This window comes from Cydia strobilella, chromosome 1, assembly GCF_947568885.1.
Source record: "Cydia strobilella chromosome 1, ilCydStro3.1, whole genome shotgun sequence".
Classification (NCBI taxonomy): Eukaryota; Metazoa; Arthropoda; class Insecta; order Lepidoptera; family Tortricidae; genus Cydia; species Cydia strobilella.
This window is the reverse complement of record NC_086041.1, coordinates 17,584,564-17,603,374: the sequence shown is the minus strand read 5'-3', so window position 1 is coordinate 17,603,374 and position 18,811 is coordinate 17,584,564. Positions and strand designations below refer to the sequence as shown.

General features: G+C 36.0%; 1 protein-coding gene across 1 annotated transcript; it reads right to left on the bottom strand.

The window, feature by feature from the left end:
- Positions 1–267: 267 nt before the first annotated feature.
- LOC134741638 (probable ATP-dependent RNA helicase DDX28) lies at positions 268–3,766 on the bottom strand. Its single transcript, XM_063674495.1, has 5 exons — positions 3,157–3,766; positions 2,473–2,744; positions 1,903–2,075; positions 1,507–1,783; positions 268–760 (listed from the first exon to the last, which is right to left on the bottom strand). Exons 1-5 carry the CDS (start codon positions 3,662–3,664, stop codon positions 500–502), a joined length of 1,491 nt encoding a protein of 496 aa, XP_063530565.1. The 5' UTR covers positions 3,665–3,766; the 3' UTR covers positions 268–499.
- Positions 3,767–18,811: the final 15,045 nt, after the last annotated feature.

The following is an 18,811-nucleotide window of genomic DNA, read 5'->3' as shown; positions in this document are numbered from 1 at the left end:
AGCTAGACAGTTGAAATTTTTACAGATGATGTATTTCTGTTGCCGCTATAACAACAAATACTAAAAACAGAATAAAATAAATATTGAAGTGGGGCTCCCATACAACAAACGTGATATTTTTGCCGTTTTTTGCGTAATGGTACGAAATCCTTCGTGCGCGAGTCCGACTCGCACTTGGCCGGTTTTTTTTAAATTTACCGCCTTTTTCTACTGACAAGATTTGCTTGACCAACTATAGAAGTGTAAGTATCATTAATAATTTGACAGTTGAGTTTTAAAAAATAACGTGGTTTATTACAAATTCAGTTTAGTCTCCTAACTAGGCTGTAACACGAAACATGAAAAAATATTGTAACATGAAATTTCAAATAATTCTGGACCGGGTCAATTCATGAGTGTTAGATACAGTTTGATATTATTATTATTTCACTCTAATATTTTCAAAGCAATGCTATAAATAGCAAAGTAGCTATCACGATTACAATTTAAAAGAGTCTCCTTACGCCAAACTCCTCAAAGCAGCATCAGCACTCTTAGCTATCCTGTCCTCGATGATTCTCCGGATATTCGCGTTGACGTGGGGCAGCTCCTTGTCCCTCCGCACGGAGGCCTCGATCCTCTGCACGAGGCGCACCTCGCGCGGCCAGGCCACGAAGTTGGTGACGGCGCCGCCGGCCGAGCCGAGTCGCCCCGTGCGGCCGCAGCGGTGGATGTAGTCCGCCGTATACAGGGGGAAGTCGTAGTTGATTATGTGCTGAACCTGCATATGACACATTTTGTTGGAATATATTTTTAGGGTTCGCTATCCAAAGGGTAAAAACGGGACCCTATTACTAAGACTCCGGTGTCCGTCAGTCCGTCTGTCCGTCTGTCACCGCCGGTTGGCCTAAAGCAAAGGGGGTGCAAAAAAAAGACTTAGAATTTTTTTAGTAGGTACAATAACATGTCTGTTCTGTTCTCGCTCTGTTTGATCGCGATCATCGCGGTCAACCTATCAGACTCCTCCTCGCTTCGCTCGTCGTCACACCTATCTTGTCTCTGTTATTTAAATTTACTGTTCCAAATGATTGATTTTAATTTGTCAAGTAGTGGTTTCAACTTGCGGGTCAAATATCTCGGCACATTTGATTTTAGAGAAAAGTTTTTCCTGCAAAACATGCTTATTTTAGCGTATTCTCTACGATAACACAATATAAAATAGGTGTCATAATAACATCACTCCAATGAAAAATTTTCAATACTCCTTAAGACGAAAGAAGGCAATGGAATAGACTCGAATACAACATTTAGGAAAGATACCCAAAGACACACTTCTAAAACGAACCCTCTACAATTGTTCCTTTCGTAAAGTAGGTAGGTACCTATTTTATTAAATAAGTAAGTTCTGTTATCAGAAGTTTTGCGAGCTGGCATATAGGAAATTATCCAAAAGAGAAATTTTGCAAAGCAAGTTTGTGTCCTAAACTTATTTATATTTACACTTTAAAATAAAGTATGATAACTTACTCTATTAGTATCCAATCCTCGTGACGCAATATCAGTACAACTGAGCACATCAATCTGCCCCAATTTGAACATCTCAAACTTTCCCGCCTTCAGCGGAATAGCCATTTTCCCGTTAATGTTAATGCATTCTATGCCATTCTCGTTCAGAAACATGGCGACAAAGTCGCAAGTAGGTGTCTGGTTTGAAAAGATCATTACGGACCGCTTGAGGTTGAGGTCAGCTCGGACTAGTTTTAGCAGTTCCACTGGTTTTTGTGCTTTGCCAAGGCGGAGAAATCTGTAATGATAATACTGTATTTCATCAAAGTAATATTATCTACAAAGCATGTGTCAGAAAGTGCCGCTTTCTATGGATAGCACACAGTAGATAGCGCTCAGTTAAACTCTAATACTTACTTATGAGGAACATGAGGCAGTATCCTATGTATCCTAGATGTGGTAACTGTCTTTAAAGATTGTGGATCCACAAATGCGCTGACAGAGTCAGGCAATTCATGTGGCAATGTTGCACTTACTAATGTCAGCTGACAGCCCACTGGAGGTATCTGATGCTGTACTTTAAATTGAATCTGAAAGATATTAATTAAAATATGTACTCTGCTAATAATCATTTTTTACAACATTGTTTACAGTGCATGTCTATTTTCTTTTGTCCATGTCAGTTTGTCTGTAATCAATTAATTCCATAATTTTCAATTAAATTTAACAAAGCTGAAATGTTGCAGGTAAACACATGTACAAATATTATTATGTCAGGTCAGAGGGCTAGGCAGATAATGCAGGTGGAAAGTGAAAAACTTATGTAACTCTAAAGTATGTGTATCACTATAGAAGAGAAATCTAAGGCTGCAAGGAAGTGTAAATAGAGCAATGAGATCAGAATAAAATTTGTAAGAGACTTTTCCTAACATTGTTGTCTATCTAGAATAAATTTTGAAATACTATAGTACTATACAACAAAATTACCTGATATTTCTTTAACAAGTGTGACAATTTTCCACTAAAGCTGTCATCAAGCAGTGTATCAGCCTCGTCCAGCACCATGTGGTGCACATTATCAATCTTATAAATGCCAGTAGTGACCAGTTTGCTGTACGCTCCGAGTGTAGTCACCAGAATATCACAATATTCAATAGGTGGGTTTAACATCTTTTGCTTGGTTCGCCCACCAACCAGAGTTGTGACATTCAAATTTAGGTTCTGAGCTATGTTTTGGGCAACTTCTCCAATTTGTGTTGCTGTAAGAAAAAAACAAGTTTAAACATTTTCAATTTTGACTTATTACTTTCAATAAAACACTTTATTGCATAAAGGTACAATTACAAATATAAATGTGAAACAAAAAGTTCCTATGTGTGATTTACGATTTTATGTTCGCGAAGTTTACTGAGGATAAATATTTCTATTTAAGTTTACACTATTATGAATGATGTCCCCTTAACCTTAAACAACACAGCCGTAAGAAAAGGATGGTGGAACTGTTAAAAACGAAACAACAAAGAAGTTGAAATGATAGGAAGTTGATTTAAACCTCTTCTAAAAGAAACAATAATGTTTTATAAGTATTTATTTTATTATAATATGAAGACTTAAATTACTCAATAGGGTGGGTAAAATCATTTGATTTAATTTTAATTTAAAAAAACTTACCTAGTTCTCTACTTGGCGTAATAATAACAGCTAATGGACTATTGAATTCATCTTTAACACATTTCTTCCACTCCAAAACATGCTGGAAAATAGGTAAAAGGTAGGCCAAAGTTTTGCCGCAACCAGTTTCCGCTGTCACGGCAGTGTTATATCCCTCAAGAATGAACGGGATGGCTTTCGCTTGGATAGCCGTTGGCATCTCGTAGCCTTGGGCTACCAAAACCTCGATGAGCTCATGCCTGACGCCTATATCGCTGAAACTTTTCTTTAATACATCTTTCTCTTCGTTCTTGTTTGCATCCCCGCATATTGTGAAATAATCACCTTTTGATTTTGCGTGCAACCAACCCGAGGAGGCCAATTTTACGCCATCGAATTTGCTATAAGATTGTCCCTCAAAGTGGTTGTATTCTGGCCGCTTACACGATATTATCGGCAATTTCTTGTGTGACTTCTGACTGTAGTAGCGACAGTATGATGTCTGCAATATGTTTCGCAGTTTAGACATTTTTAAATGACACAAATTTCAATAAATTATTTATTTTATTTTATTGATTTTGATACCGATTTGCATCATTTTTATAACCTCCAAATCTCTTGTTATAACATACGTCAATGTCATGATTGTCATGTCATGTGCCGTGGAGCGAGCTGTCACTTTTTTTGCCATACTAAATTGAACCTTATCACCGAGCCAGAAAGGTGTTCGTACCAGACTAGAGAAAACGGTCCACATGAGATAGCAAAAGTGGGTCGCGGTGTCCCACTCGCACATGTTGCCAATGTCAAAAAGATACCATTTTGGCCATAGATCTAGTATATTTTCTATAGATGCGGCCTACCGCGTGCGCCCGTAAGGGATAGACATAGATGACGTCATAAACTTGGGGATACCATATTGGTAAAAATTACCCCAATATTTGATATCACGTTGGGGCGATTACCCTGGAGGCAAAGTTAGCTTGTTTGACGGTATTAAAATTGTTGAATAAAATGTCAATGGGCCGTTCTTTTTAGGCGTATGAACAATTAAATACCTGGAGGGCTTCGTCACTTTTTTCTTTAATATATGACATCTATTACAGTTTTTAATTAAATACTATAGGAGCGCAGATGGTACAAAACTAAACATGTTTAGTGAATAAAACGTAAAATAAAATGTATTATGAGTTTAAAATTTTAAGAAATCACAAATCACAATCACAAGAAATTAAACAATTAATGTACACCACATTTAATCTTCACAACATTTGTTTTTTTTAAATTAGAAGTACGAAAAAACTTTAGAGGTCAAAATTACCCAAAAAATTATGATATCTTCATCTGGTATCCCTAACATGATTGTTATGCAGCTAAATTAAGAATTTTAAAAATGGCTGACCTCAGACTCGTCTGAGTAGCTGACAGATTACCACAAACAACCTACGTAATTTGGGCGGATAATTTTACAAATAATGTTTTGTTAATTTGCGTAAATAATTCTGATATTTTTATTGAAATCGTTTGATTCTACATTGCTTTGAGTGTAACGTAATTTTACGATGATATTCTCACATATTGCGTTAAGAGGAAGGTGTAAAATACCGTACTTACGTGTAAAAGGTTATGATCTCATATTTTTGCTCAGAGCGGCTATTACAGCCGATTACAGAACAATTCACCAGTATTTTATCAAAGTTCAAGCATTCAAAACGCTAACCATTACTATATTTCATAAGAGAAAGCACAATTTCATACAAAACAACGATAATTAAACAAGCAACGAACAAACATGACATGTCACGTACTTATTTGTTTGCCACAACCTCGGTTGTGGCAGCGGTGGAAAAGTGAAACTATGACAAGGACAAACAATAACAGCGCTTTCTCTGCTACTCCTACTGAAAGATACATAAAACTATCCCGTTCGGTCATTTTCCCCCACCCCTCATGACCGATCCAGTTATACTAGATTCATGATTATGCATGAATTAATAATGGCCGTGTATTACGGTCGCGTCGCACCGCACCAAGGTCATTGTGCGACGCCTCCATAAGTAAGAGCGAGAAAGCGATGTCTCTTTCTCGCTTTTACTTATGGGTGCGTCGCACATTGACCTTGGTGCGATGCGACGGTGTGTTAAGGCCTTAATATTCGACACAATGTATATTGTTAAGAATTAGATAAATAAATAAAATGTACAGAACAATAACAACTTCCTACAATACAAGTGACAGCGGTTCAGGATCAAATCATGCTATCCCTTTCTAAAATATGGCACTATCCCTTTCGGCTATTTAGGGTTGTCAAAATTCAAGTTATTATCTTATCTGTGGTCGTGCACGCAAAGGGACGTCAAGTTGTGCCAACCCTAATAATTGCTCGGAGCTATGCTGAGCCGAACGGAGCAGAGTTTGCCCGAAGCGAGGAGATTCGCACCCCTGACACAGGGCAGTCTATACATCAAAAATCATTTGCGTTTCTATGTGTGAACGGCACGTCTGTACACGCGTCATGCCTCTTTCCTCGGCTCGCCTCGCTGTCGCTTCGCTTGTTGTCGGTTTTTCGGACACGAGTCAAAGGACGCGAGGGGGTGAGGCGAGGGAATCAACCACACTCTCGCCCTCGCTCACATTGTATTTGCTGCTGCAGACAACATCGAAACTGGACAATAGTACATTACTACCGAGGCCGGGAAGGAAGGGGTTGCCGGCCGAATAGAATATACGGCCGAACGTAGTGAGGCCGGATAGTTATGAGGCCGACAACCCATTTTCACGCCGATGTATGTATAGTGCTTTTCTCAAACATAGACAGAGAGAATCATACTATCTTTGTCTTACTCTAGTACTAACACCCAAAAGAAAAGGATGAGTAGTTTTTTTTTTGTTCTTATGTACTGACAAGATTTGCTTGACCCTATATATATATCAATCAAATATCGTTTTTTTTTTAAACTAGGAGTATTCCAGCGTAGGAAAACCGTCTCGTGTGACGCGTCCTGGATTTTCCCCAGGCTACCATCCCCCACACAGTCCTACCGCTCTAATGACCCTAGTGCCATAGAGCCCGTCAGGTTAAAAAAAAACACAAAAACACTAAAAAACAAAAAAAAAAAACAAAATAAACAAAAAAAAAATTTTTAATAGGCGTATTGGCAGAATATCATAAACGAACCAAAAAGCAAATATTGCTTATAGTTTTTTTTAAATGGCTGAATGCCATGATGCTGTGCCACAATTATATGTGAAATAGAAATTAAAAAAAAGCCACTTCCCGGCCTAGGACTGCAACTTTGTATGAAATTTCATTACAGACGTCTCGTCCAGCCGCGCCTGAAACGTGATACTTCCCAGCCTAATATAAAGAACGTAATATCAATACTCGAATATACGCCTTCTGCGAAAAATATAAAATATTTAATAATTCACAAAACGGCTTTCGTAAAAATCGCTCAACTACTTTAGCAGTCTTTAAATACATACAAGCAATCCTCAATATCATAGACTCGAAAGAATACGCAATAGGAATATTACTAGACATGACTAAAGCTTATGATAAAGTTCAGTATCCAATCTTACTAAATAAATTAAACGGCATTGGAATTCGAGGAATAGCCCATAAATGGATTACATCGTACTTAACTAACAGAAACCAATACGTAGAAATAGAACACTTTGACTGCAAAACAGGAATAATAAAAAATATCCCATCTGAAATAACTCCTATCACCTCATCAATTCCTCAGGGTAGCGTAATTGGATGCCTATTATTTTTATGCTACATAAATGATCTCCCAAACACCCTATGGTAGAAGAGCCGGCAGTAAAGTTTCGAACCAACGTGATACCGCGATGAGATGCACAATGGTTTCCCATAAAAGTGATGCTAAGTCCGAATTGAGAGGTTTTTTAAATAATAAATCAGAGGTTTATAATACTTGAATTCTTATTTATTTTATATGAAACACATTATTTCGTGTACATTGAAAAAAGCGGAGACAGAATGACAGGCAGATTCTACAGGATTCTTTCAGAGGATTCTTTCAATAGGTTGCGTTCAGAAACTAACTACAAATACTACAATTATTAAAATAAAATGTTTTTAACGTTTTACAGACTATTATTTAACATTCCCCCTTAATTGTAGATTAGTTCACAAACATTTTTAAACTTAACAGGCTCTAATGGCTTGGTTAGAATGTCAGCACAGTTATATGAAGTAGGTACATACTCTACACATAAATTACCTCTTACAACATTTTCATGAATGAATTTATAACGAACATCTATATGTTTAGAGCGTCTGTTCAACACTCCATTCTCTATCAGTTTTATAGCACTTTGATTGTCCACTTTTAAATTCACATGCACTTTTATTTGTAACATTTCTTCTATTAAGCTTTTTAGATACAGCACTTCTTTACTGCATTCTGCAGCAGCTATATATTCAGCTTCGCAGCTTGAGAGTGCGACTATAGGTTGTTTCCTTGCACACCATTGCAAGGGACCTCCGCAGTACATAATAATGTATCCGGTAGTGCTTCTTCTTGATTGCAGGTCTCCAGCAAAGTCGGAGTCGCTGTAGGCTTCTAATTTGGTAAGGTCTGAGTTTGTGTCATAGCCGATATCTATATTCTTACTTCCTTGTATGTATCTTAGGGTTCTCTTTACGTTTTTCACATCAGTGTTGGTAGGTTTTTCCATGTTACGACTTTCAATATTAACCGAGAATGCCAGATCCGGTTGAGTCTTGCTACTTAGGTACATTAAAGAATCTATAGCTTCACGGTAGGGAAATCTCACATCTTCTGTATCTTCTTTGTCTTTTTCCTTCTGATCTTTTACTAATGGTGTCAGACATGGTTTAGAGTTTTCCATCTTAAATTTTTCCACTATGCTTTTGGCATATTCTTCTTGTCCAATTCTTATTTGTTTTTCTGTTCTAACTATCTCCATTCCTAGAAAGGAAGTAGGACCTTCTACAAAAGTCATTTCAAAGTCTTCTTCAAGTTTCTTCAACAATGAGAGCATCTCTTCTTATTTTCTCCTATCAGCAATCCGTCGTCTACATATATTCCAAGGATAACATCTCCATTTTCTGTTTTGAAAATACAGTGATCTGTGTTAAGTGGGCATAATCCCTTCTTCTTTAGGGTCATTGAGAACTTTTGGTTCCACTTCAAAGGAGATTGTTTTAGTCCATATAGGCTTCTTTTCAGTTTACATATTTTTCCTTCTTCTTTTTCATAGCCTTCCGGTATCTGCATGTACAGATCTTCAGTTATCTCTCCGTAGAGGAAAGCAGTTTTTATATCCAGTTTCATGATATGGTATTGCTTATTTGCAGCAATAGCTAGCATAGTTCTGATAGAACTGTTATTAATCACAGGACTGAAAGTCTCTCTCACCACCAATCGAGCTTTGTACTTTCCATCACTTTTTTGTTTCAGGACCCATCTATTGCTCAAGATTTTTCTTGTTCCAGCTTCAGCTCTATCAACAAGTTCCCATACTCTGTTGTCTTTCAATGATTGTTTTTCAGAGTTGATGGCTTTTATCCATTCTTCTTTTTCAGAACCGGTTGTGGCTTCACTGTAGGTAAGGTAAGTGAAATAGTCGTTTAGTTTTGCTGGCTGTTTTCTTATTCTTCCAGACCTTCGAATTGTTTCAGGTGTTTCTTCTTCGTCAATGGTTTCTTCTCTTTTCTGGAGGTTTTGAGTTTTGCTTCTTTCTTCTTTGTTTGGCATTTCTTCTCTTCTTTCTTGGTTTAGAGTTTCTTTTCTTTCTTCTTGTATTAGGTTTTCTTCGTTTCTTTCTTCTTCTCTTCTATCTTGGTGTAGAGTTTCTTTTCTTTCTTCTTGTCTTAGGTTTTCTTCGTTTCTTTCTTCTTCACTTATATCTTGGTTTAGAGTTTCTTTTCTTTCTTCTTGTCTTGGGTTTTCTTCGTTTCTTTCTTCTTCTCTTCTGTTCTGGTTTATTACTTCCAGTTCTACCACAGGTTGTTGTTTTATATTTTTAGGTTGGAAAGATCTTTGTATTAGATTTGAGAAAATTACATCTCTTCGCTCTACGATACGTCGCTTTTCTTCATCCCAAAGACGGTATCCAGTAGGGGAGTATCCGACCATAAGGAATTTCTCAGATCTTTTGTCTAATTTACTCAGGTTTCCAAGTATTTTACTGTGAGCTTGACTTCCGAAGTAGCTCAGATTCTTCAGATCCGGTCTTTTACCAGTCCATAGCTCTGAGGGTGTAACCTCTTTTCCATCTGTAGGTAGTCTGTTGATTATATATGTCGCGGTTCTTGTCACTTCACCCCATAGATATTTAGGTACGTTATTCTCATACAGCAATGCTCTTACTTTTTCCAGAATTGTACGGTTTAATCTTTCACTCTTCCCATTAAGTTGAGGTGAATATGGGATTGTGTAATCCAGTAATATTCCCTTTTGTTTTCACCATTCTTTTATGTTATTAGAAGTGTATTCTCCACCATTATCACATCTTATCATTTTTACTTTCTCGCTGTGGGTTCTTTCCGCTTCTTGTATATATTCTTTCAGGTATTCAAACGCTTCATTTTTACTTTTCAGCAGGTATATTTTTGCAAAATGGCTATAGTCATCCATCACAGTGAGTATATATTTCTTTCCATCCCAGGTGTTGGGTGTTATGGGACCACATATGTCTGTATGTATAATTTCCAATTTTCTTTCAGCTCTTTTTCTCTGGGTATTAAATGGTAAACGGGTTTATTTGGCTTCTAGGCAAACTTCACTGTTGATGAGTTGATCTATGTCGTTTTTAGTTATATTTATGCCATCTACTTTGTCTAGCATTTTTTTCATTGTTTCTTTGCCCGCATGACCAAGTTTTATATGCCAGTTTAATGCTGTATCATTTTTATGTGTTAATAAAGATGTGTCTTCTTTTTTAATTTGCAGTTTTATGAAGTACAGGCCATTTTTATTTTTCTCACCGGTTAACACTTCCTCATTGTTTTTAGAAATTATTACTTTGTTTTTAGTGAACAATACTTGTCCATCTTTTTCGGTGATTTCATTTACAGAGATCAGGTTTTCTGGTAGTTCAGGAACATATAGTACTTCTGTCAGGTTTACATTCTCCGAATTAATTACACCTTTTCCAGTGGATATTATCTTCTCATTTTCTTTAGCAATTTGGATGCTGGTTTCTTCTTTTTTAATCTCGGATAACATATTTTTGTTTTTAGTCATGTGTGAAGTACAACCTGAATCAACGACGAACTCTTCGACGTCAACGGACTTCGACGGACTCGGATCCGGACCCAGACCCGGACCCGGAAATGCTACTAGAAAAGTGGGTTAGTTACTGGGTGGGTTTTGAACTGCGATTCTCACAGAACAGAACTGCTATCAGAAAAGTAGGTTAGGTTAGGTTAGAGCTGTGACCCTTATAGAAACGATTGACCCTTACAGAAGCTGTCTTTTTCATTTCATTGTCTGGAATCTAAGAGTGCACCATCAACAATAAGTGAACTTTCAGCGGCATTAACCCATTGAAGTCGGTTTTTTTTCTTAAAAATTATTATCTATAAAAGGCTATAAGTACGTTGCCATAAGTGTCAAGTCGGTACACATTTTTAGCTTGGTCGGAATCTATCAGTAAATTCGTAATCGCTCGTTGGGTCTCTTTCTAATAGCAGCGATACGTGGCTATCAAACTGATGCGAATTCGCACATCGCATCGTGCGTATATAGCGATGTCCCACTCACACACCGGAGCGGTGTTCGAACTCGCTTCCAATGTGAAAGCCGCCATAATAGTGATAGTGCATTAGTCAACCGACTTTTTTCATTAAGATATGTTAGAAATCGTGTAGTATACCCTTTACATGTATTGTCTATTAATATATACAGGCAACACCTACTTTGTTACTCTATGCTACCCTCATGCTACCGCTCTATGACCGTATCCGGTTTGTCTTTCGTTGCCCTTCTTTCGATATGTAGCTCTGCATAAGTCTTTCCCAATTTTAAAAGTACTTATTATAATATGTGACAATTTCTAATCTATTTTAATCAATCGTTGACAAGAACGAAATGTAGTGTGATTTATGGCAAATTAAAACTAGGTACATATTTGTTAAGCACAAATACGATTTTAGGTACCTTCTTTTCTGTAGGTAATTTAACAAATTTTCAACCGGGGGGAAATGACTATAGTAGATTGTTTTGAATGATTCACGGTTAGTTTCACTAGACTTATATTGACCGGGATATAGACCGTGATTACCTAAGCAAAACAACAAGCAAAAGGTAATCACGGTCTATATCCCGGTCAATATAAGTCTATAGTAGATTGTGTCACAAGGGAGCAAAAAGACATATTTACGGCGAAGGCGTATATTGAATCCCGAATGAAGCGAAGGATTTTAAAATAGAATCTTAAACGTAGTGAGAGATTCAAGTGATAACGCCCAAGATAGAAAATTTTGCTACCATGTGACACATACCGTTTTTCACATCACCTATGAGGAAATTATTATGTTCCTAAATATTAATTTACCAAAAAAAAATAGTATGCAAAAAAGAAAAAAAATCGTGTCCTAGAACAGAAAAGTGCCACTTTGATCCCTCCTAGCAGGAAAGAAAAGTGCCACTTTGATCCCTCCTAGCGGGGAAGAATAAGCCCTTTTTTGAACAGATGATGTGAAAAAAAATTGTTCTCAGCTATTGCGGAAATATTGTCTTTTTGATAATAGACTGGGAAACATCAAGTTGTAGGTGCTTCCATGTAATGCGCCGGCAATGGATTTTCATACAATATTGCTGGCCTAGGCCGGCCACTGGAAATGGCTTTCGCGGGGATGAAAGCTGGTGATGGCTGATCCAGAACATAGAGGCAATTGACGTTACAGAGGCTCCATGATGACCATTTTACAAGTTATCACCTTTGATGGAATGATTAACGGAATTTATACGAGGCCCGGGATCTATAAATAAGGTAAAGGGTCAGCAAAACAAAAAAACATTCCCAATCCTCTTCTGTTCACATTTATTTACGCCATATAGGAAGAATATTGGACGCTTTATGAGCTAACATTTAACATTATTTTTAACATCTTTATACAAAATTTTACAAGGGAAATATGTATCGAAAGCATAAAGAGTGTAGTTTGGTGGATAGTTCATTACCAATAGACAAGTGATACAAAACCCAAAAAAATTGTGAGGTTTTATAAAGTTTACTGCCCAAAAACAACTCGTGCTGAAGTTGCTACAACGAGATATAGCCTGTCAAGCCATTTCCGTCAATAGAAAAAAGCGGCAAATTTAAAAAAAAATTAGACGCGAAGGGTATCCACTTATCGTCCCATAGTAAATTTGATTTTGCGCCTTTTTCTACTGGCAGTTGTTTGACAGGCTTTATTAACTTTTTTTTATCATTTAGGGTTTAGGGACACAATATTGTGACTATGTGGTTAACAGAGCCCAATTACAAAAAAACGGTCCAGACATAGCCTAAAGGGGCCCACTGACTATCAGTCCGCCGGACGATATCGGCCTGTCAGTTGTTCGGAATTGTCAAATTTTTGTTCTAACTGACAGGCCGATATCGTCCGACGGACTGATAGTCAGTGGGCCCCTTTAGATACGGTATATATGGTCGACCTTCACCTATACGTCTGACGGATGAAACTTATATTTTATGAAAGAAAATACGTTCCTGAGCATAGAAAAACAAGGTTGCCTAAAGAATTATGGTCAAGGCTCTTATTAATAAATTTTAGAAAAGAAAAAATTTTTTTTTTTTTTCAAATTTCACCGAATTGCCTGACGAACGAAATGAGTTCCAATGGAAAGTATACAACTTGTACAACATGAATCAATTAGGTTGCCTATCTTTTTCCGGTCACTATTATGTGGTTGCCGTGTTTAAACAGGTGAGTTTTTATCGATAATTACACTCATATGTCTGACGCTTGAATTATATATCAAAATGATGGTAATTTTATTGCGAATACAGTGGTATAGGGTTGCTTGCGAAAATCCGGTCACGAATAAGAGTTGCTAGGCTTTTAAAAAAAATAAGAAGGGAACTTTTAGCGATAACTCAAGAACGGCTTAACTGATCAAGTTTGTTTTATTTTTATTTAAATGTGTTTATTAAGCACTATTATAAGCACCCTCCCGTAGCCTTAAAGCTTTCCATTCCCCCTCATCGCACTGGTTTCCTGACCAACTCCTATACTGTTCAGGCGACACGCCTGTGGAACGACCTTCCACTCAATATCAGAAAAGCTCAAAGTAAATTCACGTTCAAGCGTATGCTGCGCAAGCATTTGTCTGAAAGATGTAAGTAATGTTTCACAGTAGGTACATGTATAAGTATATATGTAGATATGTATGTAAGTGTATCATACAAAGTATATGTTTAAGTTTATGATTTAAATATAATAGGTATACTATAATTAGTATTTAATTTGTAAATAGTAGGTAGTGATATCGTTTAATTATTTTCAAATACAGTACAAAGCCTGCACCAACAAACGTCTCTTTTTGGCCCAGTGGTTGACTGGTAGAGAATGCCTTAAGGCATTAAGTCCACCATTTGTACTTATTTTATGTGCAATAAAAGTATTAATATTATCATGATATTTATTTAAAGAAAAAAAAATTTTTTTAATTATTAAACAGCCTTGACCATATTTCTTTAGGCAACCCTGTTTATTTATGTTCAGGAACATATTTTCTTTTATAAAATATAAGTTTCATCCGTCAGACGTATTGGTGAAGGTCGCCCATATATCACGTATCTCCTACTAACAGAAAACAAAAAATAATACATGCAGCAAGAAATTTCATTGAATAGTATTACTGTTATTACTAAGCCATAGATAAGCATGAGTAATGATATGAACAGAGAGAAAGCAAATTCATTTAGGTGTTTTCCAGACTTTCCAGTCAATCAACGGGTGTGTTAATTAGTAAACTTTCTCTACGGATTTTACACTTATTATCTATTTTGCGACAATGCCATAAACTACATTATTTTAACTAAACCAAAGTTACTCATGTATACCGTATACCTTATTTTAATCATCCCGGTAGCATTTTGTAAATATCAATGCGCTGTGGCTGTAGAAAATGTTAACATTGTAGTAATATTACTTGTTTACACTATAAATAATATATACTTACAGGTCAATTCATACTTGGCTTTCGTCTAACACCTTTAAGCGTAACATACAAAAACCAGTATTAACAAATTATTTATTAATTGGATTTGTACAGATTTTACCAGTTTTATTTAATCTAACGGCATCCACTGTCCAGTCTGAGATTTTTTATATCTAAAGTATCTAAAGAAAGTTAATATTATTCACAAATATTTACATATTCTATATCAAACAGTTCTTAAAAGTCCGCAGCAAGCTCGGTTTTCCATACAAACGTACTTACGCTCTCGGTTTAAAACGACTAGCTAGATTGCTCTGAAACTTTGTACTTACAATGGGATAAGGTATATCTATGCCTGTAATTAGTTTATTTAGCTTCAGTTACCATAGTTAAAAAAATACAGCAATTTTAAGTTTTTCATACAAAGCTTGTTTTTGCTCTATTTTGTTTGTTTTATAAGCTGGAGCTATATAAACTAATTACAGGCATAGATATACCTCATGTCATCGTATGTGCAAAGTTTCATTACAATCCAACACGTAGTTTTAATTTGAGAACGAAACTCCGCTTGTATGGAAAGGTGAAATTCGACCGAGCTTGCTGCGGACTTATATAATAAGTAGCCTTATTTTATCTAAATTATTATTTTAAACGTGTACTCCGCATAATGCGTAGGTACTGTAATAAATTAATTTATGATTTAATTTTATACCTATAATACAACAAAACATATTACAGTTGTCAATGTTACATTGACCTCTTTGATATATTTGATGCAGACTGTACAATTACCCGTAACACTGATATATTCAATTTATATATATTTTAATGGGAAATTCAGTAGTAGGTACTAGACTTTACTTAGATAGTATAATAGTAGTTTATGTGACTGCTACATAATGCCTAATTATGTACAGTTACATACACTGCTTTATCTACACACATATTATAAACTTTTTATGATATATTCACTAACCTCATATTACAGCCGATATTGGGGCATAGTTGCTCTCTGGCGGAATTCGCGGATATGAGGTGGCGTCTCCGAAATATCTTTATCGCACATTTTACACGAAACTTTTACTAGGTACTTTAAAAACAACAAAACAAATTATTTTTTACTTAAAACTAATTAATAGACGTCTGCACGTCAAATGGCGGCAAAGAAAACTTTTTTCACGCATGTCACGCATCCGTAGTTTTTTTTTTATTCTGAGACAAACTAGAGTGGGGGTCGATTGCCATATCGTTCGATACCAACTAACCATGGAGACTGTATAAAGGAGCCAAATCTCTATGTATGAAAAGTTTCCATCAAAAAACAGTAATTAGGCGGCGCCACCATACACCGAAATACTACCAAAAACAACCTACGTAATTTGGTCGGGTTATTTGTTGCCTTATATTGTTCATGTTATACTCATGTCCCAGAGCCTAACTAGCGCCACCGGAGAGATTAGGAACTATTATTTAAAGCTTAACGCGGTCACTTTTACAACAATTCTGCCATAAGAGATTGCGATCCTTTCTATACCATCCATACAACTAACAAGCAAGATTTGTCAAATTTGTATGCAATTGACATTTCATTTCGAATAAAACGTCATCTCGACTGATATTAGAATAGAGGTCAAATCAAATTTCTTTGTTTTTCAGAGATGTTCGAAATTTGAATAAAATAATATTATCGAAATCGATGTTATTATTTAGCAATAATAACATTTTCACAGATAAAAAATTTGCTGTAACAAAACAGTTTATCTTAATATTGGCCATTATTTACGGATTTTGAAGGCATCATAGAGGGTTTATGATATGTGTGTAGATAAAGTATTTTGTACAAAGAACAAAAATCGCCAAAACATTAATCGTACATACATTTTGATATTTTCTCTGGAATCTGAAAACACGAATAGCACTTCAAAATATGTAGTGGGAACAAAGGTATCAACTTCAATGATGAATACCATGATAATCGCAAAAAATACCTACAATGTTATTTACCACATAGTACAGATTGTGTCCTTCTCTTCTTGGTATGAGATTAATAAGCAATATTATTTTATTTCTTATAATTTGCCAAAATTTGTTGGTACAGTCGCCATCAGATATGTACTCGTAAGAGTGACCAAGGTATTCACTAATATTTGAACAAAACCTCTATTGTCAAGACGTTAGAGTGCTTGTTCAGATATTATTGAGCACCTTGGCCGCTCTGATATATCTGATGGCGACTGTACATACAAGCGTATAAATAAAGTTTTTAATAATTGTAGAAGGTATAATATAAAGTCTAAGAAAAAAGAAACCAGTTACCAAAAAACACATAGCGTAGCGCCATCTGGTTCGGCTGTCACGGCACGGGGCACGTTTTTTTCTTATATTTAACACCTAGTATTATCAAAAACTTGTTGATAAAGTTTTTGATAATACTCATAAGCATTAGAAGATACAATCAGAAGGCAGACGAATGTTTATTCCGTTTGATTGTTTCGAAGTGCAGCGTAAATTCCAGACTCGATACTATACGAAATATTTTAGGTACTAGAGTAGAAACTTTCTAGTACCTAAATTATTTTTAGGCTAAGTATAATATACTAAATTTCGCATTACCTGGCAAAGCCTAATAGGAGAAATGGATTTTCATAGGGCTATATAAATAAATGTTCATAAAAAATACGTATTTTCTTGCTTGCCTCGTCATCAAACCCCAGTGGTTTGCAGTAAAGTTACTTAGTGATACAGTTACAGTTACATATAGAACATTGTGATACAAGTGTGCTAAGTAGGTTATTACACACGAGGCGATATTATGCGCGCGAGCTGTTAGCGAGCGCGCAATAAGAAAACCGATGTGTGTAATGACCAATGCACACGCGTTTCATACGACGTTTTTCAACACACTTGCACACAAAAAAAGAAACTTTCATATAAATCAAATTTTAATTGTTAAAACAGTTAGTAAAAGTCTTGCATCTGTCATACTGCCGGCTGCCCCTCGCCCCGGCCGCGGGCGGCGGGCGGTCGGGCGCGCCGGTGCCCGCCAGTCCGACCAATTAAAGAAGGCTCCGTTTACATGCATATTATTAGCAATCAGTTACCTTCTTAACTCAGTCGGATAATATAATGAAAAAGCACGAGTGTTATAATATACTGAAAAATCACGCGTGTTTAATATCTAGGATTATGAGCCAAAAATCGGTGGAATAAAAACGTCGTTTTGAGCAAGTGTGTTGAAATAGTTATTTATGATACAAGTGCGGAAAAGAGGAAGTGGCGATAAATTAAAACACGACCGCAGGGAGTGTTTTAAATCGACACGAGTTGCGAATTACCTATTCGCACGTGTATCGTACAACGTTTTATAGTACATATGGCCCTTTAAACATTCGACATATGCACGAAAAGTGCTCTTTTACGCACTAGTGCGAGAAAGTAGCACCATATGTACTGTAAAAGTATTTTATTGCACTATTCGGCATTAATAAGTAACGCTCGAATAAGCAAAATCTGAAATAAATGTCAAAATATAACGATTAGTCAGTCTTAGAAGACATTTTGAAGTACCTTTCATAAGTTTTAAGCAAAATTTTAGTCGTTTCAGATTTTTTTAGTACATCTATGTAATTAATAATCCTTTCTGACACTATCTCAATCTTACAAATAGCATATAGTGTCTTCTCACCATTATTTTTTATTGTACTACAAGTGTAAAGTCTAAGACAAACACGTGCTTCGAATTTGACTACTAAAGTAGATGGCGTTGTACAGCTGAATACATTATGCTGTAACTTTGGCTATCAAAAGTTGAAGTTTGACAATTCAACTAGGGAACAAATCAAATTATTTTATTATTCTATTTTTTGAAGACGCGGGTTTGATTCCCGCCTCGGCCACCAGTGGACTTGGTCACTTTTTCTTTAGTGTATGATATCTATTTCAGTTTATAATTTGACAATTTAGTTACGACAAAACATAATATGTTTTGTGCTATATTGCTATATTATAGCACCTGCAGCGCCATCTCCTGTTGTCAAACTCAATTTATATGAATCCCTTACTCATAAACGCGTTACAAGCCTCAATTACTTAATTTATATTGTATGCCTTCCTTACAATTGAATAGAAACAATAGAAATATTTAATATTGTCTTCGGTTACCGCGATAGTTACTCATGAAATAAAACTATGAAAAACGGATTATATCGCGTATATTAAATTTATAATACATATCGACGTTTCGAACCGTTTACAGTGTTCGTGGTCAACGGGTGACAGGAAAAACTACAAAGTGCAAAAATACCATACAAGTTTATAGTCTATGATGGTTCATTATTTTTTTGTATGTGGGTATTTTTGCACTTTGTAGTTTTTCCTCAGTCACCCGTTGACCACGAACGCTGTAAAGGGTTCGAAACGTCGGGAACTCGGGATGTATTATAAATTCAATATACGCGATATAATCCGTTTTCATAGTTTTATTTCATGAATAAAAATATTTTTTTACT

Coding starts and splice junctions, on each gene's coding strand:
- LOC134741638 (XM_063674495.1), bottom strand. CDS start 3,664: ATGTCTAAACTGCGAAACATATTGCAGACATCATACTGTCGCTACTAC. Junction 2,745..3,156: donor TACGCCAAGTAGAGAACTAG/GTAAGTTTTTTT, acceptor TTTTTCTTACAG/CAACACAAATTGGAGAAGTT. Junction 2,076..2,472: donor ACTTGTTAAAGAAATATCAG/GTAATTTTGTTG, acceptor AATATCTTTCAG/ATTCAATTTAAAGTACAGCA.